The 26,363-nt window shown below is 45.6% G+C and overlaps 2 protein-coding genes and 2 pseudogenes across 12 annotated transcripts in view; 2 read left to right on the forward strand and 2 right to left on the reverse strand.

Annotated features, from left to right (window-relative positions):
• The window catches only part of RPS6KB1 (ribosomal protein S6 kinase B1), a 59,534-nt gene extending 54,200 nt beyond the window's left edge, over positions 1-5,334 (reverse strand). For 3 of the 5 annotated variants that reach the window (XR_004033423.1, XM_003278476.3, XM_030828374.1), the window contains exon 1: positions 5,055-5,334. Coding sequence is in view for 2 of the 5 variants with exons in the window: in XM_003278476.3 (XP_003278524.2) it covers positions 5,055-5,195 (141 nt within the window). In the remaining 3 variants the exon portion in view is untranslated. Of the gene's footprint in view, positions 1-4,455; positions 4,629-5,054 lie in introns of those variants that run through there. The other 2 variants (XM_003278477.3, XM_030828373.1) reach the window with 2 other exon arrangements.
• Positions 1,665-2,444, forward strand: LOC100594677 (annotated as a pseudogene).
• Positions 5,335-5,433: 99 nt separating the features above from the next.
• The window catches only part of TUBD1 (tubulin delta 1), a 32,151-nt gene continuing 11,221 nt past the window's right edge, over positions 5,434-26,363 (forward strand). Inside the window, exons 1-6 of one of the 7 annotated variants that reach the window (XM_003278479.4) lie at positions 5,434-5,682; positions 7,342-7,552; positions 11,667-11,814; positions 16,724-16,940; positions 19,533-19,764; positions 23,162-23,326. In XM_003278479.4, coding sequence (XP_003278527.1) covers positions 7,381-7,552; positions 11,667-11,814; positions 16,724-16,940; positions 19,533-19,764; positions 23,162-23,326 — 934 coding nt within the window. In that variant the 5' untranslated portion in view covers positions 5,434-5,682; positions 7,342-7,380. Of the gene's footprint in view, positions 5,683-7,341; positions 7,553-11,666; positions 11,815-16,723; positions 16,941-19,532; positions 19,765-23,161; positions 23,327-26,363 lie in introns of those variants that run through there. The other 6 variants (XM_003278481.4, XM_030828376.1, XM_030828375.1 and 3 more) reach the window with 6 other exon arrangements.
• LOC105739058 lies at positions 12,560-13,306 on the reverse strand (annotated as a pseudogene).

Genomic DNA, 26,363 nt, shown 5'->3' on the forward strand with positions numbered 1-26,363 from the left:
GATTCTCCTGCCTCAGCCTCCTGAGTAGCTGGGACTAGAGGTGTGCACCACCATGCCTGGCTAATTTTTGTATTTTTAGTAGAGACTGGGTTTCACCATATTGGCCAGGCTGTTCTCCAGCTCCTGACCTCGTGATCCACCTGCCTTGGCCTCCCAAAGTGCTGGGATTACAGGTGTGAGCCACTGCGCCTGGCCTTAAACAGGATCTTTTTCAAGTTAGGTGGCAGATATTCAACTTTGTCCATAAATGTATCAGTTTAGTCTCATCTTTTAATCTCTGACTAATTAAATAAACCATGGAAATACCTATATTTACTAATGCATAGTCACTCTGTAACATACCTTGAAAGGCACATCTCTCTAAACGGAATCAATTAGTTTAAAAAAAAAATACACACTATGATACTACAGCTGTAAAAATATAGCACCTCTAGTTTAACCGCAATTATTAAGTCTCTAGGCATATGAGGGTAAACCTGAATGATTGGCTCCTTAGCAATGACAAGACAAGCTGTATTTCTGTGAACTAGCTAATTGCTTAATACGCCAGGATATTTTGAAAGTACTGTACTTTATGTACTTATTTCATGTAACCCTCATGTTATAGAAAACAGCAGAGATTAAGGAATTTACTCCAGTCACAATGTGAGTATGGCCAAAGGAATCTGAATTCACTTTTGACATATCACAAAGAGGAACATTATAAACATGACTAGTAAATGCAATGAAGAACCTGTGCAATGAAGCTTGCTGAATTAAGTCAGAAGACACTACCACTATGTGATCTTTGGCTATTATCTGGCCTATGCCTCAGTTTCCTTACTATAAAATGAGGAAGACTGCCCTGATAGGCACCAATGTTTAAAAACTTTGTGTAATAAATTAATTAAAGGCTATAAATTCACAAATAGAAACTATCAGAAGATTTTCTAAGAATCTAAACTTCTCCCATTTTCCAGAATTTTTTTTTTTTTTTAATTTCAGGGTAATCTGGATGTCACCGAATCTCCTTGGATTGCCAACCCAATCCTACTCCAAATCTTCATTATCCATCTTGAGGAACCTCTTAGAATAAATAACACACTAAAAAGAAACATTTTCAACTCCAAAAAGTACTGCTAAGACATATTTTACAGAAGTCTCTTCCTCAAAATCCTCTTTAATTGCCTTTGCTCTTTCCCCAAACTTTCTCTCCCCAAGGTCGGGGCCATATTTCTTTCTCTTTCCTATTTCCACCCATTTTTCTGACCTCCTCCTCACACCCTCTCAAAATCCTACTTGCTTGTACCCAGCAGGACAAAAGCCCTGGAACACCTACTGTTCTTGAAACACGAGAAAGTGAAAAGAAAAAGTCCCAGTTTATACAGGAATTTTAATACAGTACTGTATTTTGAAAAAAGAATAAGCCTGGCCGGGCGCGGTGGCTCACACCTGTATTTTGAGAGGCCGAGGCAGGCAGATCACCCAAGGTTGGAAGTTCCGGACCAGCCTGACCAACATGGAGAAACCTCGTCTCTACTAAAAATACAAAAATTAGCCAGGCCTGGTGGCGAGCGCCTGTAATCCCAGCTATTCGGGAGGCTGAGGCAGGAGAATCACTTGAACCCGGGAAGTGGAGGCTGCAGCGAGCCGAGATTGCGCCATTGCACTCCAACCTGGGCGAATAGAGCAAGACTCCGTCTCAGAAAAGAACCAAAAAAAAAAAGAATAAACCCAGTCTGGAAATTCTATCAGTTCAACTAATGAAGATATAAAGCACCTTCCTATCCAGTTTTCTCCCCTGCCCTGCTCCAAAGCCACTGTCATAGAGAACCAACATAACTGATAAAGAGTATGGTATATGGTATATATAATGAAAGTAATCTCATATTTGTTTCCAATTGTATCTAGTGTACCATTATGTTCGATTAAGAGGCTAGGTGGAATTCTGTATGAAAACATCATCGAGTCTTCCTCGGCGCTGCCTACGAATGTGGCGCCATCTCCTCCTCGGCATCATGGCTGCCCTTAGACCCCTTGTGAAGCCCAAGATCATCAAAAAGAGAACCAAGAAGTTCATCCGGCACCAGTCAGACCGATATGTCAAAATTAAGCGTAACTGGCGGAAACCCAGAGGCATTGACAATAGGGTTCATAGAAGATTCAAGGGCCAGATCTTGATACCCAACATTGGTTATGGAAGCAACAAAAAAACAAAGCACATGCTGCCCAGTGGCTTCCGGAAGTTCCTGGTCCACAACGTCAAGGAGCTGGAAGTGCTGCTGATATGCAACAAATCTTACTGTGCCGAGATCGCTCACAATGTTTCCTCCAAGAACTGCAAAGCCATCGTGGAAAGAGCTGCCAACTGGCCATCAGAGTCACCAACCCCAATGCCAGGCTGCACAGTGAAGAAAATGAGTAGACAGCTTGTGTGCACATTTTCTGTTTAAATAAATGGAAAAACTGCCAAAAAAAAAAAAAAAAAAAAACATCGAAAAAGCACACACTGACCGGATGCAGTGGCTCACGCCTGTAATCCCAGCACTTTGGGAGGCCAAGGCTGGCAGATCGCCGGAGCTCAGGAGTTCAGGCCCACCCTGGGCAACATGGTGAAACCCCATCTCTACTAAAATACAATTATCCAGGCATGGTGGTGTGCGCCTGTAGTCCCAGCTACTCGGAAGGCTGAGGCACGAGAATCACTTGAGCCCGGGAGGCGGAGACTGCAGTGAGCCGAGATCGGGCCACTGCACTCCAGCTTGGGCAACACAGTGAGACTCTGTCTCAAAAAAAATTAAAATAAAATAAAATAAAAAGCCTGGTGGGGTGGCTCACACTTGTAATCCCAGCACTTTGGGAGACTGAGGCAGGTGATCACCTGAGGTCAGAAGTTCAAGACCAGCCTGGGCCACATGGTGAAACCCCGTCTCTACTAAAATACAAAAACTTAGCCGGGTGATGTGGCACGCCCCTGTAATCCCAGCTACTCGGGAGGCTGAGGTAGGAGAATCACTTGAACCCGGGAGGCAGAGGCTGCAGTGAGTAGAGATTGCACCACTGCACTCCAGCCTGGGTGACAGAGGGAGACCCTGTCTCAAAAAAAAAAAAAAAAAAGCCAGGCATGGTGGCTCACACCTGCAATCCTAGCACTTTGGGAGGCCGAGGCAGGTGGATTACGAGGTTAAGAGATCGAGACCATCCTGGCTAACACAGTGAAACTCTATCACTACTAAAAATACAAAAAATTAGCCGGGTGTGGTGGCACACGCCTGTAGTCCCAGCTACTCAGGAGGCTGAGGCAGGAGAATCGCTTGAACCCAGGAGCCGAGATCATGCCACCGCACTCCAGCCTGGGTGACAGAGCAAGACTCTGTCTCAAAAAAAAAAAAAAAACAAAACAGAAAGAAAGAAAAGAAAAAGCACACACCTCAATACCCACTTTCTAAACTGTGTGATTTTGATTTAGTCTCATTTGATTATGAAAAGAACAGTATTGGCCAGGTACGGTGGTTTATGCCTATAATCCCAGCATTCTGGGAGGCCGAGGCTGGTGGATCATTCGAGGTCAGGAGTCCAAGAACAGCCTGGCCAATATGGTGAAACTCTGTCTCTACTAAAAATACAAAAATTAGCCAGGTGTGGTGGCGCATGCCTGTAATCCTAGCTACTTGGGAGGCTGAGGCATGACAATTGCTTGAACCCGGGAGCCTGAGATTGCAGTGAGCTGAGATCGCACCATTGCACTCCAGCCTGGGCAATAGAGTGACACCCAGTCTCAAAACAAAACAAACAAACAAAAAGAACAGTATTATTTTAGGCCACTTAGTTTCTTAAAAGTGTTCAAAATTCTTTATATACACCATCTCAATCTTTTGTCAACAGTAGGGCAGGTGCCAGAGGAGAAAAACTGAGGGTGAGGCAAGGGAAAGGAAGCCCCTATGTAATTAGAGCAAACATCTGACATCAGTCATTAACCCATGTATTCAACTAAACATTGGCATTTAGATGCTAAACTACCAAGAGGTTATCAACTGATGATCATTTGGTCCAGGATCAGTGGTTTAGTATGACAACATCTTTGAACTTCAGGTGCAGTTTGTCATTTTTTGATAAATTTATCTAGGGAAAAAAAAAGTTATTCCATAAAGATTAACAAACCACTAAGCCAGCCAAGGTAAAACCAAGCTATATACTAGGAAATACAATTCTAAATTTAGCACCCTTAAATTACAGCTAGGAAAGCCCTCATACCACCATTCACAAGTCTCTGTTCAGGCAACTTATTTCTGGCAAGCTAAATCGAGGCTGTCAACTGGCTTTTTTTCTCCACCCCAAAATTACATTAATTATTCTGAAAAAAATACAGACATCTTCAACTTGGGGAAAGGTTACAAGTGCCGTGTGTCCTTATAAATGCTTATTTTAAAAAGTCACACGGAAGGGAGTTAAAAAAAAAAAAGCAAACAAACAAACCCTGGAAGATTGGAAGATGCAGCAGAGCCCCCTTGCTCCCGAAATAAAACTCCTGGTGGCTGTAACAGCAGCGGCAGTGCTACTCCCGACAGAAGTTTTCAGCTGTCACTTCTAACAGCTGAGCGCTTCCTAGGAGAGAAGCGACAGGCCGAGAAGAGAGGTGGTTGTGGGAGGTCTGAAGATTTAATACTTGAAATTCTAGACTCGAAGGGAAACCCTCCACACTTCACCTGCACTTACGGGACACCCAGCAAGAGCAGCCCCCGTCTCCCCAACACACGCTCACGCCACCCGCGCCCCGCCACACTCAAGTCCAACAGCTCGAGGAATCGACCACGCGCCCGTTCTCTTTCCCCCTTCAGATTGCTCGGGGCTGCGCTGACCTGGGGCTAAGGGTGCGACCTGCACCTGCGAGCCCCGCAGAGGCCTCACACCTAGGGCCATGACCGCCCCGCCCGCTCCCCTGTCTCGGGCCGCGCGACCCTCAGCTCCTCAGGAGCCCCCCTGGGTCTCCACGCTCTAGGACACACCGCGCTTCCTGCGCCCGCGCCGCCGCCCCGGCCCTGTCACCTCGGGCCCCAGGGGACCCCGGGCCTCACCCCCTCCTCCAGCTCATCCTCAGAGCCCGCGTCCTCTGGCTGGTCCAGGTCTATGTCAAACACTCCTGCCATGTCCTCAGCTTCCCTGTCTCGGAAGTCCGGCGCTGAGTAAAAGCCGTCCCGCCTCCTTCGTCGCCTCATGGGCCCGGACCCGCCGCAGCCACCACAGCCGCTGCCGCCATCACCGGCTGCTTAGGCTCAGTGCGTCTGCGCCTAGGCCCTAGACTGGCTCCTAAAGTTTAGCGTAGGAGCATGCGTACAGGGTTCCGTGAAGCCAAACAGTGGGCAGTGGACATGCGCAGAACTACCTCCAGGAGCCAGGTGCTGGCAGAAACATGCGCAAAACACCAGCCGAAGCCGCGCTTGGAGACTAGAGCATGCGCATTGTCAGCTAGAGCTTTCGGTGGACAGTGAGCATGCGTACCATATTTGAAGTTCGTAAATTGAAATTGAACATGCGTAATTAATCTTTCTGAATAGGAAAAAATATATACACAACAAAACTCTCCGTTTATGGAACATGCGCATTCGTTCTTAGTAAGTTTTTCGTGTTGAAAGTGAGCATGCGCATGGTGAGTAGGTTGCTCCGAAGTTTGAACCGGAGAGAAGCGCTGGTCAGCGTCTGGCGGTGAGTCGGGTTACGTGTGGGGAACTCCTGGGGCCCGTGGGGAACGGGAGGCCTTTTGGCTTTGCTGTTTACTGGTTCTGTGGCCTTGGAAAAGTCAATAACCTTTCAGAGCCTCAGTTTCCTTATCTGTAAAATGAGGATAATAATATACCTACTTTGTCGGTTTGACATTTTAAGCACAGAGTCTGTCTCACAACCTACGGCTCATTTCCAGTGCTGCATAGACCTGATGTGAAGTCTTTATCAAAAATTGTCTTTTCCTAGGTAAAAATAATGAGGACCTGCTCTAATGTTTCTTTTGCTTTCTTTCTTTTTTAAATGGAGACAGGGTCTCGCTGTGTTGCCCAGGCTGATCTGGAATCCCTGGGCTCAGGTGATCCTCCCGCCTCGGCCTCCCAAAGTACTGGGATTACAGGCATGAGCCATTGCGCCCGGTTAATATTTCATCTGGTTTTCTTTCTCCAAGCTGCATCTTTCTTGCTGCCCTACCTGAGCTAAACACAAAATCTTTCTTACAGGTCTTACTAAAGTTACCAGGCTAGACTAGTGGAGAAAGCGTAAGCCATTATTTAGAAGAGAGAAAATTAATGTTAATTGAATGTACAATGTTGAGCACACTTCTGTGTTCTTTCTACATGTTCATGTGGTGTGAAGGGTGGTACTGCTAATTTCTTCAATCAGCATTTGTTTTGTCTTGTTTTTATTTTTTTAATTTTTTTTTTTTTTTTTTGTGAGACAAGAGGATGTCACTTTGTCACCCAGGCTGGAGTGCGGTAGCAAGATCTTGGCTCACTGCAGCCTCTACCTCCCAGGCTCAGGTGATCCTCCCACCTCAGCCTCCTGAGTAGCTGGGACTGCAGGCGCACACCACCACGCCAAGATAATGGTTGTATTTTTTGTACAAGCAGGGTTTTGCCATGTTGACCAGGTCTGGAACAGCCAGGCTCATGTGATCCTCCCAACTCAGCCTCCCAAAATGCTGGGATTACAGGTGTGAGCCACGCACCCAGCCTCTTTTTTTCTTTTATCACTCCTCAACTGAGGAGAATGTTTTGTTTTAAACGTATGTTTAGGAAAAAAGTGATTACAAATCAGATTTTGGAGACTATTGAGCTGTGTATGAATGGATTCAGGTACAGTAAATCACAAATCCCAAAACCACATAGAGAGTAAGAGAACTTCTTTGAATGACTAGCTCCTTAGACAACACAGCTGTTCTATCTCTAACATTATATACGTATGTGGCATTTTAAAATGACTTTTTGGGCCAGGCACGGTGGCTCATGCCTGTAATCCCAGCACTTTGGGAGGCTGAAGTAGGTAGATCACAAGGTCAAGAGTTCAAGACCAACCTGGCCAACATGGTGAAACCGCATCTCTACTAAGAATACAAAAATTAGCCAGGCGTGGTGGCACATGCCTGTAATCCCAGCTACTCAGGAGGCTGAGGCAGGAGAATCGCTTGAACCTGGGAGGCAGAGGTTGCAGTGAGCCGAGAGCATGCCACTGCATTCTAGCCTGGGTGACAAAACAAGACTCCGTCTCGGGAAAAAAAAAAAAAAAAGACTTTTTATTGATGTATAATTAACATATGTGGCATTTTATTTGTTCTTATTAGTAATGTAGTAGTTCTCAAAGCCTATTTTTTTCCAATTACAGGTTGTTTTTAGAGGTAATACACCTAGTTTGTGGCTCAGCATGTCAATTGTAACAGTGCAACTTGGTCAGTGTGGCAATCAGATTGGTTTTGAAGTTTTTGATGCTTTGCTTAGTGACTCACACAGTTCCCAGGGACTCTGCTCTAAGAGAGAGAATGAGGCATATCAAGCATCTTGCAAAGAAAGATTCTTCAGTGAGGAGGAGAATGGAGGTAGGTGTGGCCCACAGTCCTCTCCTTTACTCTGATATAACCAAACCCTTCAAAGCCAGGCCTTCCACATGGTTTTCAAACCCCATTCCTTCCCATTTCACTAGGGAATGACTTTGTTTTTGCTTTTCATTTCTATGTTAATAATCTTTGGTTTTCCGGTGGCATTTTCCCTTCTACACGCTCAGATCTCACCAATTTAAGACCAACCAAACAAAACTCATCTATTGACTATAGCTTTCTTCTTCTTATCTCTTTGCCTTTCATCTAAGATTCTCAAAAGAGGACCCTGCTGGCCGGGCACGGTGGCTCACGCCTGTAATCCCAGCACTTTGGGAGGCCGAGGCGAGTGGATCACAAGGTCAGGAGTTCAAGACCAGCCTGACCAACATGGTGAAACCCCATCTCTACTAAAAATACAAAAATTAGCTGGGCATGGTGGTGTGTGCCTGTAATTCCAGCTACTTGGGAGGCTGAGGCAGGAGAATCACTTGAACCCAGGAGGCAGAGGATGCAGTGAGCCGAGACCATACCACTGCCCTTCAGCCTGGTGACAGAGCGAGACTCCATCTCCAAAAAAAAAAAAAGGACCCTGCTTAACCACCTATGATCCTGCTTCTGCCCCTCATAGCATCATTGAAGCTGCTCTAAGAAAAGTTTCCAGTGACCTCCGAATCTCCAGATCCAACTACTGTTTTTCTTTTCTTTTTTTCTTTTTCTTGTAGAGACAGGTTCTTGCTACACTATGTTGCCCAAGCTGGAGTGTGGTGGCTATTCACAGCCCTCAGCCTCCTGAGTAGCTGGAACTACAGGCATGTGCCACCACGCCCAACTAATTTTTTTGTATTTTTAGTAGAGATGGGGTTTTAGCATGTTGGTCAGGCTGGTCTCGAACTCCTGACCTCAAATGATCCGCCCACCTTGGCTTCCCAAAGTGCTGGGATTACAGGCGTGAGCCACTGTGCCCAGCCTCTCTTTCTTTTCTTAATTCACTTTACTTCTCTACTTCATTTGATAACAGTAACATATAAAAACTCTTTCCAGCAGGGCGCAGTGGCTCACGCCTATAATCCCAGCACTTTGGGAGGCCGAGGCAGGCAGATCACTTGAGGTCAGGAGTTAGAGACCAGGCTGGCCAACAGGGTAAAACCCCGTCTCGACTAAAAATACAAAAATTAGCTGGACATGGTAGCACATACCTGTAATCCCAGTTATTCGGGAGGCTGAGGCAGGAGAATCACTTGAACCCAGGAGGGGGATTGCAGTGAGCCGAGATCTCGCCACTGCACTCCAGCCTGGGAAATAGAGCGAGATGCCGTCTCAAAAAAAAAAAAAAAAAAAAAAAGGCCAGGCATGGTGGCTCATCCCTGTAATCCCAATACTTTGGGAGGCCGAGGCAGGTGAATCACCAGAGGTCAGGAGTTCGAGACCAGCCTGGCCAACGTGGTGAAACCCCATCTATACTAAAAATACAAAAATTAGCCGAGCGTAGTGGTGCGTGCCTATAATCCCAGCTACTTGGGAGGCTGAGGGAGGAGAATCGCTTGAACCCAGGAGGCGGAGATTGCACCATTGCACTCCAGCCTAGGCGACAAGAGCAAAACTCCGTCTCAAAAAAAAAAAAAAAAAAAGACAAAAAACAACTCTCTCCTTGAACCTCCTTCTCCTAGTCACCCCACTTTTCTTCTCCAGTTGTTGCATCTCCCCTGTCCTCACTTGCATAGTTCTCTCTCGGCAATTTCACTCTCATAGTTTGCTACATTTATTACACCTGTGACTTTCAGACCTCTAGCCCAGCCTCTTAAAAGCTCTAGGCAGATTAGTGGATATCTCCACCTACATCTCTCATATGAACCTCAAACTCAACATCTCTATACCCAAGGCATTCATTATTGTTCCTTGTGCTCTTGCTGCATACATACCATCAAACAAGATCTGCTTATTTGACCTCCTATATACTCCTTGAAACTGTTCTTCCATTTCCACCTTCACTGACATTGCTTTAGTCTGGCTTTTGTTCTTTCTTACCTGGACTGTCTCAAGACACTCCTTTTAGGATTCATTGCGTGGAGTCTACTGTCTGTCACATCCCTCCTCCATACTGCTGTGTTTAAAAAAACATCAGCCAGGCGCAGTGGCTCATGCCTGTAATCCCAGCACTTTGGGAGGCCGAGGTAGGTGGATCACGAGGTCAGGAGATCGAGACCATCCTGGCTAACATGGTAAAATCCCGTCTTTACTAAAAATACAAAAAAATTAGCCGGACGTGGTGGCGGGCGCCTGTAGTCCCAGCTACTTGGGAGGCTGAGGCAGGAGAATGGTGTGAACCCAGGAGGCGGAGCTTGCAGTGAGCTAGGATTGTGCCACTGCACTCCAGCCTGGGGGACAGAGCGAGACTCCATCTCAAAAAAAAAAAAAAAAAAAGACATGTAACAGCTGGCCACAGTGTCTCACTGTAATTCCAGTGTTTGGGGAGGCCAAGGTGGGAGGATTGCTTGAGGCCAGGAGTTCGAGGCCAGGAATTCAAGACCAGCCTGGGCAATAGAGCAAGATTCTGTCTCTACGGAATAAACAATAAAAATTAGTTAGGTGTAATGGCACACACCTGAAGTCCCAGCTACTTAGAAGGCCAAAGTGGGAGGATTGCTTGAGCTCAAGAGTTTGAGGCTACAGTGAATTATGATTGACAGACATCTAACTATTCCTCGCCTGCTTGAAAATTTTTGGTGGTTTATCATGGCCTAAAAGATAAAGTTCAAGCTTTTCTAGCATTGCCTATAAAGATTTCCAAGATTGAGGCCTACCTGCTTTTCATCCCCATCCATCACTTCTACCCTCTCCTTCTCCATCCTCTGCTCCAACAATTCTGAGCTGGATGTTGTACCCATGGTATTTTGTACCCCTAAATACGATGTTCCTTTGGTGTGGATTTGTTTGGTCATAGCATGTTGCAGATGTGTTTATCTTTCCCACAAGTCTTTTTTTTTTTTTTTTTTTTTTTGAGACAGAGTCTCACTCTTGCCCAAGCTGGAGCGCAGTGGTGTGATCGCAGCTTATTGCAACCTCTGCCTCCTGGGTTCAAGCAATTCTCGTGCCTCAGCCTCCTGAGTAGCTGAGATTACAGGCACACACCACCAAGTCTTGCCAATTTTGTCTTTTTGTTTTTTGTTTTGAGACAGTGTTTTGCTTTTATTGCTCAGGCTGGAGTGCAATGGCGCAATCTTGGCTCACTGCAACCTCTGCCTCCCAGGATCAAGCGATTCTCCTGCCTCAGCCTCCTGAGTAGCTGGGATGACAGGAGCCTGCCACCACGCCCAGCTAATTTTTTGTGTTTTTAGTAGAGTTAGGGTTTCACCATGTTGGCCAGTCTGGTCTTGAACTCCTGACCTCAGGTGATCCGCCCGCCTCGGCCTCCCAAAGTGCTGGGATTACAGGTGTGAGCCACCGCAGCTGGCCAATTTTGTATTTTTAGTAGAGTCGGGGTTTCACCATGATGGCCAGGCTGGTCTCCAATTCCTGGCCTCAAGTGATCCACCTGCCTCAGCCTCCCAAAATGCTGGGATTACAGGCGTGAGCCACCACACCCAGCCTCCCACCTGCCCTTTCTAAGGCTAGTTTGATGTCTTCATCTCTGTATTCCCAGCACAGTCCATGGTGCATCATAAGCATTCAGCATGTGTTTGTAGACCTGACCCAGGTATTCTTTTTTTTTTTTTTTTTGAGACAGAATCTCACTCTGTTGCCCAGGCTGGAGTGCAGTGGTGCAACCTTGGCTCAGTGCACCCTCTGCCTCCCAGGTTCAAGCAGTTCTCCTGCCTCAGCCTCCCGAGTAGCTGGGATTACAGGCACATGCCATCATGCTGGCTAATCTGACCCAGGTACTCTTTTAGGCCCACACTAATTCAGCCTGCTTAGCAAATGCTGGGCTTGGTATACATCCGCATATGCCTGCTGCTGCCCACTGGGACTTCTAAGCAGTATGACAGATCTTTCTATCCACAACCTCTGGATTTTTTTTTTTTTTTTTGGATTTGGACACCTATGCTCTGAGTTACCCAAATAAGACATAATAAATCTTTTTTTCTTTTGATGTTTTTGGGTTTTTTTTCCCCTCTAGTTCCAATTGCCCGGGCTGTTCTTGTTGACATGGAACCCAAAGTTATCAATCAAACGCTGTCAAAGGCTGCCCAGTCTGGCCAATGGAAATATGGTCAACATGCGTGCTTCTGTCAAAAACAAGGTTCTGGAAACAACTGGGCATATGGGTAAGAATAATTTCTTGTGATTTCAGTTTAGTGACAGCTACACAGTCGATTAATAGATAGCGAAGTTAGAACTGTACAGTTGATATACCAAGCACATAATCTTGAAATTGCTGTTTTAGATTTAGAATTTTATTTTACCAGCCAGGCGCGGTGGCTCAAGCCTGTAATCCCAGCACTTCGGGAGGCCGAGGCGGGCGGATCACGAGGTCAGGAGATCGAGACCATCCTGGCTAACACAGTGAAACCCCGTCTCTACTAAAAAAAAATACAAAAAAAATTAGCCGGGTGTGGTGTCAGGCGCCTGTAGTCCCAGCCACTCGGGAGGCTGAGGCAGGAGAATGGCGTGAACCCGGGAGGCAGCGCTTGCAGTGAGCTGAGATTGTGCCACTGCATTCCAGCCTGGGCGACAGAGCAAGACTCCGTCTCAAAAAAAAAAAAAAAAAAAAGAATTTTATTTTACCCAGAAGAAACTCTCATTCCATGCCTATGTCTGTCCTTAAGGTACAGGTAATGTTGAAATCAAGGATCTCTTTCAGCAGGGTTTTCCATCTTCCTCACTGTCATGCTGCAAACTAACTTACCAATGTAATGTCCATATCTGGCAGATATCTCGATGATAGAGAATACTACAAGACAGTAGTTCCCAAACTTTGCTGCACATTAGAATTTCCTGAGGTTCTTTGGAAAAGTCCTGATGCCTAGGGCTCACTTTGAGAGATTCTGATTTTTTTTTTTTTTTTTTAACCACAGCACTGAGTTTTATTAGGGATTTCATTAAGGTTAAATTTCTAGGAATGAGGGAATCCTAGTTAGAGGGCACAAAAGCCCACGAAGCCTCCTCAGATCTCATAGTGAACCACCGACTCAGGTTCTTTGGAGGGATCGCCACCTTGTTCCAGGTACAGATTATTGTAAGGATACTCTCTGGTCCCACAGGCTGGTAGACAGGGTACATGTCCCCCACCCAGAACATGAATATCATGAAAGCCATGAAGCCGAACAGCTGCATACACATGACATTCCAAGAAACAGGTGTGGGGGACGTATTCCTGGTATACATGTCTAGGTGCCAGTGCATCGGTTCACCCCAGTTCAATCTCAGGTCCGGCTGGTCCCAGCTATACCATGGATCCCTCTCATGCTATGAGCGGTCAGGAAGCTTTGGGTAGTCGCCATACCCCATGCCATCATCCGGGTAAGGCTCATAGTCTCCCACACACATGTTATAGTTCTTGAGGGCAGTGGCCTGTCCTTTTGGGGTCCTAGGATAAGACCCTGCGAGCATGTCATTGGTCATGCGGGAGGCTGTCCGTGCGCCCAGCGGCACCACGTTCCGGGATGCCCTTTGCAGCCACTGGACTCCCAGGACCCTGGCCCTGGCCACTGCCGTCTTCACCTTCACGTTTCCCTTCTGCTGAGATTCTAATTTAAGTGGTTTGCGGTAAAGTCCTGATGTTGGGTTTTTGGTGTTTTTTTTTTAAGAGACAGAGTCTTGTTCTGTCACCCAGGCTGGAGTGCAGTGGCATGATCTTGACTCAGTGCAACCTCCATCTCCTGGGTTCAAGCAATTATCCTGCCTCAGCCTCCTGAGTAACTGAGACTACAGGCGTGCACCGCTATGTGCAGCTAATTTTCGTATTTTTTTAGTAGAGATGAGGATTCACCATGTTACCCAGACTGGTCTGGAACTCCTGGCCTCCGGTGATCCACCTGCCTCGGCCTCCCAAAGTGCTGAGATTACAGGTATGAGCCACTGTGCCCGGCCTGATGTTGGGATTTTTTTTTTTTTTTTTTTTTTTTTGAGATGGAGTCTCGCTCTGTCACCCAGGCTGTAGTGCAGTGGCTCGATCTCAGCTCACTGCAACCTCTGCCTCGCAGGTTCAAGTGATTCTCTTGCCTCAGCTTCCTGAGTAGCTGGGATTACAGGTGCCCGCGACCACTCCCAGCTAATTTTTGTATTTTTTAGTAGAGACGGGGTTTCACCAGTTTGGCCAGGCTGGTCTGGAACCCTTGACCTCAGGTGATCCACCTGCCTCAGCCTCCCAAAGTGCTAGGATTACAGGCATGAGCCACCGTGCCCAGCCATGTGCACCACAGTTTGAGAACGACTGTTTCAGGACTGTTGTTAGGAATATTAAATATTATACTGTATCATAAACTTGTAGAACTACCTGGTATTGAAAGCCCCAGGTAAAGGAATGACCACTACTCACACCTGTAATCCCAGCACTTTGAGAGGCCGAGGCAGGAGGATCACTTGAGCCCAGGAGTTCAAGTCCACCCTAGGCGACAAAGGGAGGGCTTGTCGCTACGAAAAAATTTTAAAAAGAAATTAGCCAGGTGAGGCCAGGCACAGTGGCTCATGCCTGTAATCCCAACACTTTGGGAGGCCAAGGTGGATCACTTGAGGTCAGGAGTTGGTCAGCCTGGCCAACATGATGAAACCCCATCTCTACTAAAAATACAAAAATTAGGCCTGTCGCAGTGGCTCACGCCTGTCATCCCAGCACTTTGCGAGGCTGAGGTGGACAGATCATCTGAGGAAAGGAGTTTGAGACCAGCCTGGCCAACATGGTAAAACTCTGTCTCAACTAAAAAATAGAAAAAATTAGCTGGGCGTGGTGGCGGCTGCCATCCCAGCTACTCAGGAGGCTGAGGCAGGAGAATCGCTTGAACCCAGAAGGCAGAGGTTGCAGTGAGCCGAGGTCACACCATTGCACTCCAGCCTGGGCAACAAGAACAAAACTCCATCTCAAAAAACATTAAAAAAAAAAAATCAGATGGGTGTGGTGGCCTGTGCCTGTGGCCTTAGCTCCTTGGGAGGCTGAGGCAGAAGAATCACTTGAACCTGGGAGGCAGAGGTTGTAGTGAGCCGAGATCGTGCCACTGCACTCCAGCTTGGGCAACAGAGTGAGACTCTGCCTCCAAAAAAAAGAAAAAAGAAATTAGCCAAGCGGCTGGGTATGGTGGCTCTCGCCTGTGATCCCAGCAGTTTGGGAGGCCGAGGCGGGTGGATCACTTGAGGTCAGGAGTTTGAAACCAGCCTGGCCAACATGGTGAAACCCTGCCTCTACTAAAAATACAAAAATTAGCTGGGCATGGTGGCCTGTGCCTGCGGTCCCAGCTACTCAGGAAGCTAAGGCAGGAGAATCACTTGAACCCAAGTGGCAGAGGTTGCAGTGAGTAGAGATCATGCCACAGCACTCCAGCCTGGGCAACAGGGCGAGACTGCATCTCAGAAAAAAAAGAAATTAGCCAGGGATGGTTGCATGTTCTTGTAGTTCTAGGTACTTGGGAGGCTGAGATGGGATAATTTTTTGAGCCTGAGAAGTCAAGGCAAGGCTGCAGTGAGCTGTGATTTTGCCACTGCACTTCACATTTCACTCCAGCCTGGGTGACGGAGTAAGACCCTAACTCAAAAAGGAAAAAAGACGTGGGATGGGGGGTGCCAGGCGCCGTGGCTAATACCTGTAATCCCAACACTTTGGGAGGCTGAAGTGGGCAGATCACTTGAGGTCAGGAGTTTGAAACCAGCCTGGCCAACATGGTGAAACCCTGTCTGTACTAAAAATACAAAAATTAGCTGGGTGTGGTGGTGCGCACCTGTAATCCTAGCTACTCAGGAGACTGAGGTGGGAGACACTTGAACCTGGGAGGCGGAGGTTGCAGTGAGCCGAAATGGTGCCACTGCACCCCAGCCTGGGCAACAGAGCGAGACTCCGTCTCAAAAAACACAAAAACAAAAACAAAAAAAAAAGGAGAAAATGAATAGCCTACAAAAGAGAGCTTTTGGAGGAAGATTAAAAGAAGTTGCTCACTGGGCACAGTGGCTCATGCCTGTAATTCCAGCACTTTGGGAGACTGAGGCAGGAGAATTGCTTGAGGCCAGGAGTTCACAACCAGCCTCGGCAGTATAGTGAGACCCTGTTTACAAAAAAAAAAAAAAGTTGCTAATGGGTACAAAAATACAGTTAGATAGAAGGAATACACTCTAGTATTCAATAATACAGTTAGGAAATTATAGTTAACAATAATTTATTGTATATATCAAAATAGTAGAAGCGGTCAGGCACAGTGGCTCACACCTGTAATCTTAGCACTTTGGGAGGTCGAGGCAGGCTGATCACCTGAGTTCAGGAGTTTGAGACCAGCCTGGCCAACATGGTGAAACCCCATCTCTACTAAAAATACAAAAATTAGCCTGGTGTGGTTCGGACACCTGTAATCCCAGCTACTCAGGAGACTGAGGCAAGGGAATCGCTTGAACCCAGGAGGGGGAGTGAGCCGAGATCGTGCCATTGTACTCCAGCCCTGGTGACGAGCGAAACTGTCTCAGAAAAAAAAATAAATAAAGAGAAGGATTGTAATGTTCCCAACACATAGAAAAAATAAATGTTTGAGGTGATAGATATCCAGTTTACCCTGATTTGATCATTACACATGTATACACATATCCAAATATCACATGTACCCCCAAAATAAGTACAACTATGAAAACCCCAAATATTAAAGTATCTGATTAAAACCTCAAAAATAAAGAGAACTTTCTATACTCTGTAAATTCCCTCTACTGGCAGTCGTGTTTTCCTGTTAACCCATTTATGCCAGAGGTTGCAATTTTTTAAATTTTTGCATGAGTGAAAAATCCAACCTTATCAATGACCTTGAGCAATAGGATATAAATAACTCCCACATGCTTAGCGTTCCAGTAATGGAACACTGGGCATAAGTGGGTTAAATATATTCAACTTATGTATTTAAAATTTTGTCAGTGTACCTGTACCTTTCATGAGAGTTTCTTCACTTCCGTAGTTTTGAAAAAACCTCTCTATCCTGTATCTTTCTCTCTGCATTACGTATCTGTGGTTAAATTGAAGTGTTTGTGTTTGTTTCTTTTGCCATTGCATAGTTATTCTGTTCATGGACCCAGGCATGAAGAATCTATAATGAACCTAATCCGGAAGGAAGTGGAGAAATGTGACTCTTTCAGTGGTTTTTTCATCATAATGAGTATGGCTGGGGGCACGGGATCAGGAATAGGAGCTTTCGTTACACAGAATTTACAAGATCAGTACTCAAACTCATTGAAAATGAATCAGATTATTTGGCCTTATGGAACTGGTGAGGTATGGACATGTTAATTGAAAAGTTTATGTTTTATGTTCTTTGCAATAGAAATAAATGTGGGTAAAAGATTGCTCTCACCAGCCGGGCATGGTGGCTCACGCCTGTAATCCCAGTGCTTTGGGAGGCCGAGGTGGGCAGATCACGAGGTCAGGAGATCGAGACCATCCTGGCTAACATGGTGAAACCCGTCTCTACTAAAAGTACAAAAAATTAGCCAGGCGTGGTGGCGGGCACCTGTAGTCCCAGCTACTCGGGAGGTTGAGGCAGGAGAATGTCATGAACCCGTGAGGCGGAGCTTGCAGTGAGCCGAGATCATGCCACTGTACTCCAGCCTGGGCAATAGAGCGAGACTCTGTCTCAAAATAAATAAATAAATAAAAATAAAGATTGCTGTCACCCTTACATTGGAAATGTTAAGTTATGGCTTCCAGAATGGTTATATAATATGGTACGTTCATGAGTACCATATTATATATGGTATATGTATATATATCTTCCCTTAAACTTTTCCAAACAGATGAGGTATCCTTGCTTTTAAAAATTTCAGAGAGGCCGGGTACAGTGGCTCACGCCTGTAATCCCAGCACTTTGGGAGGCCAAGGCAGGTAGATCATGAGGTCAAGGGATCGAGACCATCCTGGCCAACATGGTGAAACCCTGTCTCTACTAAAAATACAAAAATTAGCTGGGCATGGTGGCGCGGGCCTGTAGTCTCAGCTACTCAGGAGGTTGAGGCAGGAGATTCTCTTGAACTTGGGAGGCAGAGGCTGCAGCGAGCCGATATCCCACCACTGCACTCTAGCCTGGTGACAGAGCGAGACTCCATCTCAAAAAAAAATTTTTTTTAAGAGAATGGCTGGGCGCAGTGGCTCACATCTGTAATCCCAGCACTTTGGGAGGCTGAGGCGGGTGGATCACCTGAGGTCAGAAGTTCGAGATCACCCTGGCCAACATGGAGAAACACCATCTCTACTAGAAATACAATTATGAGCTGGGTGTGGTGGCACACACTTGTAGTCCCAGGTACTCAGAGGCTGAGGCAGGAGAATCTCTTGAACCCGGGAGGCAGAGGTTCCAGTGAGCTGAGATCAAGCCACTACACTCCAGCCTGGGCAACAAGAGCAAGACTCACGTCTTAAAAAAAAAAATTTTTTTTTCAGAGAATGGCCAGGTGCCGGGGTGGGCTCACGTCTGTAATCCCAGCACTTTGGGAGGCTGAGGGTGGGCAGATCACTTGAGGCCAGGAGTCCGAGACCAGCCTGGCCAACATGGCAAAACCCCATCTCTACTAAAAATACAAAAATTAGCCAGGTGTTTTGGCTCCTGCCTGTTGTCCCAGCTACTCGGGAGGCTGAGGCAGGAGAATCGCTTGAACCTGTGAAGCAGAGGTTGCATTGAGCCTAGATCATGTCACTGCACTCCAGCCTGGGCCACAGAGCGAGATTGTCTCAAAAAAAAAGTCAGAGAAGATGATTGTGCTTCTCTCAGGAATCGATTCCTGAGAATGTCTCTCTCACTCTAGTATATAAAGCAGACACTTTGACCTCATGTTGGGATTCATGGTGCCATTGCCACCTTCAAGTAATTTTTATTTCTTTCCATTGGGAGAAAATTTCTTTTTTTTTGAGACAGAATTTTTCTCTTGTTGCCCAGGCTGGAGTGCAATGGCACGATCTTGGCTCACTGCAACCTCCGCCTCCTGGGTTCAAGTGATTCTCCTGCATCAGCCTCCCGAGTAGCTGGGATTACAGGCATGCGCCACCATACTCAGCTAATTTTGTATTTTTAGTAGAGGCGGGGTTTTTCCATGTTGGTCAGGCTGGTCTTGAACTCTCAACATCAGGTGATCCACCCACCTCAGCCCCCCAAAGTGCTGGGATTACAGGCGTGAGCCACTGCGTCCAGCTTGAAAATTTCTATATAAGCCAATTTCCTGTTGATCAACCTAGTTGAAGAAACAAATCAGGTGAGACAAGCCACTATAGGAAATGAAATAGGAAATAAGTATGATAATAATGGCCAATTTTTGTTGTGCCCCTACAAGGCATAGTTCTAAGTGTTTAACTTCTATTATATCATTAATCCTTACAGTTCTAGGAAGCCATTACAAATGAGGAAACTGGCTGGGCACGGTGGCTCATGCCTATAATCCCAGCACTTTAGGAGGACAAGGCGGGTGGATCACTTGAGGCCAGGAGTTTGAGACCAGCCTGGCCAACATGGTGAAACCCTGTCTCTACTAAAAACACAAAAATTAGCTGGCCATGGTGGCACAAGCCTGTAATTCCAGCTGCTCAGGGAGCTGAGACACAAGAATCTCAAACCAGGAGGCCGAGGTTGCAGTGAGCAGAGATGGTGCCACTGTACTCCAGCCTGGCTACAGAATGAGTCTCTATCTCAAAAAAAAAAAAGAAAAAAAAAAAAAAAAAAAAAAAGAAACTGAGCATAGAGAGATTAAAAAACTTGTCCAAGGTCATACAGCTAGAAAGTGACAGAGCCCCGATTTGAACCCAGCCAGGATGCCTTGAGAATCTGTAATCTTAACCATTATTCTCTCCTACCTTTCTTTTTTCTGACCTTTTCCTCTCCAGGTTATTGTTCAAAACTACAACTCCATTTTGACACTTTCTCACTTGTACCGATCTTCAGATGCCCTCCTTATTCATGAGAATGATGCCATCCATAAGATCTGTGCAAAACTGATGAATATCAAGCAGATCTCCTTTAGTGATATCAATCAAGTCCTCGCACATCAGCTGGGAAGTGTGTTCCAGCCTACTTATTCTGCAGAAAGCTCATTTCACTACAGACGAAATCCACTAGGTATTTGTCCCTCTATACGTTAATTATAGGAAAGCCTTATGTTCTGAAAGCTTCAAAGTTTATTCTTTCTGTCTCCTCCTCTGCCTGAAGATACACTGAAGTCTTGCTCATCTCAAAACCCTTTCTTCACATCTGCTAGTTCTCTGAACTGTCTTATTGAAAAACTTTGAGAAGTTGCCAAAGGGCAGTGGGTATCCACTGCTCTTCTTCAGGATGCTTTCTCTCTCTCTTTTCTTTTTTTTAATAGAAACTGTGTTGAGATATAACTCACCTAACATGCAATTCACCCGTTTAAAGTGTACAAGTCAATGTTTTATTTTTTTGAGATAGAGTCTTGCTCTGTTGCCCAGGCTGCAGTGCAGTGGTGCGATCTTGACTCACCGCAACCTCCACCTCCTGGGTTCAAGCAATTTTTCTATGTCAGCCTCCTGAGTAGCTGGGACTACACTACAGGCATGTGCTACCATGCCCAGCTGATTTTTGTATTTTTAGTGGAAATGGAGTTTCACCATGTTGGCCAGGCTGGTCTCGAATTCCTGACCTCAAATGATCTGCCCGCCTTGGCCTCCCAAAGTGTTGGGATTACAGGCGTGAGCCACTGCATTCGGCCCTAGCCTTTTCTTAAGTACAGCAGCCAGACTGAACTCTGGCTTTGCAGTTTTTAAAAGCATAAGTCAGATCCTGTTGCTCCCCTTTTCAGAACCTTCCTGAGGTTTCCCGTCTTATCCAGAGTTGTCAGTGTGGGCGTCAGCATTGTGTTTGGTGATTGGGAATTCAAAGAGGTCCGAGTCTGCCGTGTGGCATGACTTTCCGTAGTTGTGCTCTGACAGAGAAGGTGAGGAGTGGGGTTGGCCCAAGACTGGGATTTTGCCAGAAAGAGGAAGACTGATTGATTGAAAGGCAGGTGCTCCATGGATTAAGGTCTCAAGGATGTTTAAGAATGGTTAAGGTGGCCAGGCGTGGTGGCTCACGCCTGTATCCCAGCACGTTCATTGGGAGGCTGAGGAGGGTGGATCACCTGAGGTCAGAAGTTTGAGACCAGCCTGGCCAATATGGTGAAACCCCAGCTCTACAGAAAATACAAAAATTAGCCAGGCGTGGTGGCGGGTACCTGTAATCCCAGCTACTCAGAAGACAGGCAGGAGAATTGCTTGAACCCGGGAGGCAGAGGTTGCAGTCAGCTGAGATTGCACCACTGCACTCCTGCCTGGGCAACAGCGAGACTCCATTTAAAAAAAAAAAAAAAAATGGTTAAGGTAAGAGTAGCTGAACAAGAAAGCTGAAAGGGAGAACAGATTGCAACAATTAATGATTCATGCATTGGCTGGGCACCATGGCTCACTTCTGTAATGCCAGTGCTTTAGGAGGCCAGGGTGGGAAGATCGCTTGAGGCCAGGAGTTCAAAGCCAGCCTGGGCAGCATAGCAAGACCTCATCTCCACTAAGAATTTAAAAAGTGGCCGAGTGTGGTGGCTCATGCCTGTAATCCCAGCACTTTGGGAGGCCAAGACGGGCAGATCACCTGAGGTTGGGAGTTCGAGACTAGCCTAACTAACATGGCGAAACCCTGTCTCTACTAAAAAAAAATACAAAATTAGCCAGGCATGGTGGCACATGCCTGTAATCCCAGCTACTTGGGAGGCTGAGGCAGGAGAATTGCTTGAACCTGGGAGGTGGAGGTTGCAGTGAGCCGAGGTCACGCCATTGCACTCCAGCCTGAGCAATAAGAGCGAAACTCAATCTCAAAAAAAAAAAAAAAAAAAAAAAACAACAGTTAGGCATGGTGGTGCGCCTCTGTAATCTCAGCTACTAGGGAAGCTGAAGTGGGGCTATTGCTTAAGCCCGGGAGTTCGAGGTTGCAGAGCTTTGATTGTGCCACTGCACACCAGTCTGGACAACAGAACAAAACACTGTCTAAAAAGAAAAAAAAAGAATTCATGCCTTAGTGCTCAGGAATTATTTTCTGACTATTGTATATTTACCTGTGCTATGCAATAGAATTCAACTCCAGGTATTTTACAGAAAAGAATTCTACATTTAGAGGACACTCCATTAGCACAAGCCCGCCTGTGTAGCATCTTATAGATGTTTGTGTCAAAATTTGTTCTTTTCTTTAGGATGTACGTTATGAGTTTGTACCCAGTATTATAAATTAGTTTGTTTCATATTATGGTAATATATTTTTCCCTATCCTCAAGGTATTTTCTATAAACATATGAGACAGCTGTCAATGTAAAGGAAATTAGCTTTTCTCCCTAATTCTATTTCATTGTAAATACAAGTTTCTAAAGATAGGCACATTCCAATCTTAAGGAATATCTAATCTTGTCTTCTTTCGAAATAGAGTTTCATGTTAACTTTTTTTTTTTTTTTTGAGATGGAGTCTCCCTTTGTTGCCAAGGCTGGAGTGCGATGCACTGCAACCTCTGCCTGCCGGGTTCAAGCGATTCTCCTGCCTCAGCCTCCCAAGCAGCTGGGATTATAGGTGCCCGCCACAACGCCTGGCTAATTTTCATATTTTTAATAGAAACAGTGTTTCACCATGTTGGCCAGGCTGGTCTTAAACTCCTGACCTCATGATCTGCCTACCTAGGCCTCCGAAAGTGCTGGGATTACAGGCGTGAGCCACTGTGCCTGGCTCATATTAACTTTCATGTTAACAGGGTTTGATTATCACCTAACCAGATATGGTACGTAAAAATCTAGTAATATTCCTAAAAGAGTATTTAGTAGGGTGGGTGCGGTGGCTCACGCCTGTAATCCCAGTACTTTGGGAGGCCAAGGCAGGCGGATCATGAGATCAGGGGATCCAGACCATCCTGGCCACCATAGTGAAACCTCATCTCTACTAAAGTACAAAAAGTTAGCTGGGCGTGGTGGTACGTGCCTGTAGTCTCAGCTACTCGGGAGGCTGAGACGGGAATCGCTTGATCGTGGGAGGCAGAGGTTGCAGTGAGCCGAGATCACACCACTGCACTCCAGCCTGGCAACAGAACAAGACTCCCTCCCAAAAACAAACAAAAAAAGAATATAACAATATTTAGTGAACATAGAATGACAAGAAAAGCATATCAGTTCTCATGTTTACTTTGTTTTCCTGGAGTTTACCTAAATATTTCATTCACATTTCCAGTTATTCAGCTTCTAAATTGTAGTTTGCTTTTTGGCAAAGTGTATTTTCTCACTCATGCTCAAGTCGGTGCTAAAATGAAGCAAAGAGGTGGTGTGTAATAGACATTGTCTCTGAAATTGTATTTATATTAACGATTAAATAATTCTGGTCTGAGAAGAGAAAAAAACATTTGGCCCAGAAAACCTTCAAATCATGCTTATATATAGACCATTGGCAACAATGTAGAATAAAAAAAAAATAGTTCAGATTTTTTTTTTCTTTACAGGAGACTTAATGGAGCATTTAGTTCCCCATCCTGAATTCAAGATGCTGAGTGTTCGTAACATTCCTCACATGTCTGAGAATTCATTGGCATACAGCACATTTACTTGGGCTGGCCTCCTCAAGCACTTGAGACAGATGCTCATTTCTAATGCAAAGATGGAAGAAGGTAAAGAGTAGTCCAAAAATATGCAGCCCACAAGCTGGAAAAAATGTCCATCCTGGAGTCTCAATATAAACTGGCTTGGACCAGTTTAAATAATGGTCTCTTCTTCTGGCTAGAGAGACTCCAGCAGAAACTCACCAGGACATCCTAGGAGGGTTTCTTAATCACTTCACAGTTTCATTACCAAAAGACATTTCAAATGAGTGCCAGATATTTTTTTAAATTTTTATTTTATTTTAATCAAAGTAATAAATGAACATAGTTTTAAAAATCAGGTAGCCAAAACTCATTTAAATATATACGTAAATCCATACATTGCACTGTATTTAAGTTATATCTCAATTTTTTTTTTTTTTTTTTGAGACTGAGTCTTGCTCTGTTGCCCAGGCTGGAGTGCAGTGGCGCGATCTCAGCTCACTGCAACCTCCGCCTCCCGGGTTCACACCATTCTCCTGCCTCAGCCTCCCGAGTAGCTGGGACTACAGGTGCCCACCACCACGCCTGGCTAATTTTTTGTATTTTTAGTAGAGACGGGGTTTCACAGTGTTCGCCAGGATGGTCTGGATCTCCTGACCTCGTGATCCGCCCGTCTCGGCCTCCCAAAGTGCTGGGATTACAGGAGTGAGCCACCGTGCCCGGCCAATTATATCTCAGTTTTTTATTTTTTATTTTTTTATTTTATTTTATTTTCTGAGATGGAATCTCGCTCTGTCATCCAGGCTGGAGTGCAGTGGCACGATCTTGGCTCACTGCAACCTCTGCCTCCCGGATTCAAGCAGTTCTTCTGCCTCAGCCTCCCAAGTAGCTGGGATTACAGGCGTGTGCTACCATGCCTGGCTAATTTTTTTGTATTTTTAGTAGAGACGAGGTTTCACCATATTGGCCAGGCTGGTCTCGAACTCCTGACCTTGTGATCCACCCACCTCGACCTCCCAAAGTGCTGGGATTACAGGCGTGAGCCAGCGCGCCCGGCCTATATCTCAGTTTTTTAAAAGGTCAAGTAATGGGCCAGGTATGGTGGCTCATACCTGTAATCGTAGCAGTTTGGGAGGCCAAGGCAGGAGAAGCGTTTGATCTCAGGAGTTCGAGACCAGTCTGGGCAACATGGCAAAACCCCATCTCTACAAGAAATATAAAAAATTATCTGGACATGGTGACATGGGCCTGTATTCCCAGCAACTTGGGAGGCTGAGGTGGAAGGATCACCTGAGCCCAGGAGGTCAAAGCTGTAGTGAGCTGTGATCACACAACTGCACTTCAGCCTGGGTGACAGAGTGAGACCCTTTCTCAAAAAAAAAAAAAAAAACTTAAGTAATCTCTGGTATGAATTTATGACAAGGAAAAACAGCAATCCTACACCTCCCCATTACACAGATGAAACTACTTTCAACGTCTTTAGCTATTTCATCTACAATTTGCCTCCATAGTTATAAATGTCTTAACTTATATTGTTATCTCTTGCATTCCTAGTGTGAAAATTGAGAATTGGGCTGGGCGCAGTAGCTCACGCCTGTAATCCCAGCACTTTGGCAGGTTGAGGTGGGTGGATCACCTGAGGTCAGGAGTTCGAGACCAGCCTGGCCAACATGGCGAAACCCCTTCTTTACTAAAAATACAAAAAAATTAGCTGGGCGTGGTGGCAGTCGCCTGTAATCCCAGCTACTCGGGAAGCTGAGGCAGGAGAATTGCTTGAACCCGGGAGGCAGAGGGTTACAGTGAGCTAAGATAGTGCCATTGCATTCCAGCCTGGGTGGTAAGAGTGAAACTCCATCTCAAAAAAAAAAAAAAAAAAGAAAATTGAGAATTGAATCATCTTACACCCCCTCTACACACACACACACACACACACACACACACACACACACACACACATCCATATATATACTGACACATATGTGCACACTCACACACATACTCACACATACAAACACTCACATTTACCTTCATTCTTCCTTCTAACATACTTGGGAGTTAGATCAGTTTTCAATGTTTGTATTACTTTTGCTATGTAAATATTATTCAGAGTAGAGCCTTGAACTGTGTACATAGATTTTTTGTGTGTGTGTATAATTTATTTTTCTCTCCTGGAGTTGTTAATCATTATATTTATTCAGTTGATGTTCTCTGTACCTATTACCAATTTATCCTGAAACTTTTCTGTAAAAAAATGCATCCCTTCTCAGATGTGGTGGCTCACACCTGTAATCTCAGCTCTTTGGGAGGCTAAGGCAGGAGGATCACTTGAGGCCAGAAGTTCAAAACTAGCTTGAGCAACAAAGCAAGACCCCATCTCTAAAAAAATAATTTAAAAAAATTAGCTGGCCCTGCACGGTGGCTCACGCCTGTTATCCCAGCACTTTGGGAGGCCGAGGTGGACAAGGTCAGGAGATCAAGACCATCCTGGTTAACACGGATATGGTAGAAACCCCATCTCTACTAAAAATACAAAAAATTAGCCAGGCGTGATGTCACACACTTGTAATCCCAGCTACCCAAGAGGCTGAGGCAGGAGAATCGCTTGAACCCGGGAGGCAGAGGTTGCAGCGAGCTGAGATCACTCCCCTGCTCTCCAGCCTGGGCAACAGAGCAAGACTCTGTCTCAAAAAAGTAATAATAATAATAATTAGCTGGGCATAGTGGTATGCACCTGTAGTCCTAGCTACTTGGGAGGGTGAGGCAGGAGAATCCCTTGAAACAAGGGGTTTGAGTTTAAAATGAGCTATGATCATGCCACTGCACTCCAGCCTGGGCAACAGAGCAAAACCCTGTCTCAAAAATTAAAAAAAAGAATTCTTTCTCAATATGTTTAAACCCATCAGGTAAGCGATTACTTCCATTATCTGCTTAGAGACATCCTTCTGGAAGGCCTTTATCTTCCCATTCCATCCTGGACTGACTGCTCTCTAGGCTTGATAAGCAGCCAGACCTGGCATCTCTGCTTGCCTCATCCTGATTTATATCTGTACCTCCTAGATTTCAAATCTGCTTTCTTGATTTATTCCCTCGTATTGATGGACTATACCTTTCAGGAGCTCCCTAA

Source organism: Nomascus leucogenys, chromosome 14 (assembly GCF_006542625.1).
Source record: "Nomascus leucogenys isolate Asia chromosome 14, Asia_NLE_v1, whole genome shotgun sequence".
In the NCBI taxonomy this organism is placed as follows: Eukaryota; Metazoa; Chordata; class Mammalia; order Primates; family Hylobatidae; genus Nomascus; species Nomascus leucogenys.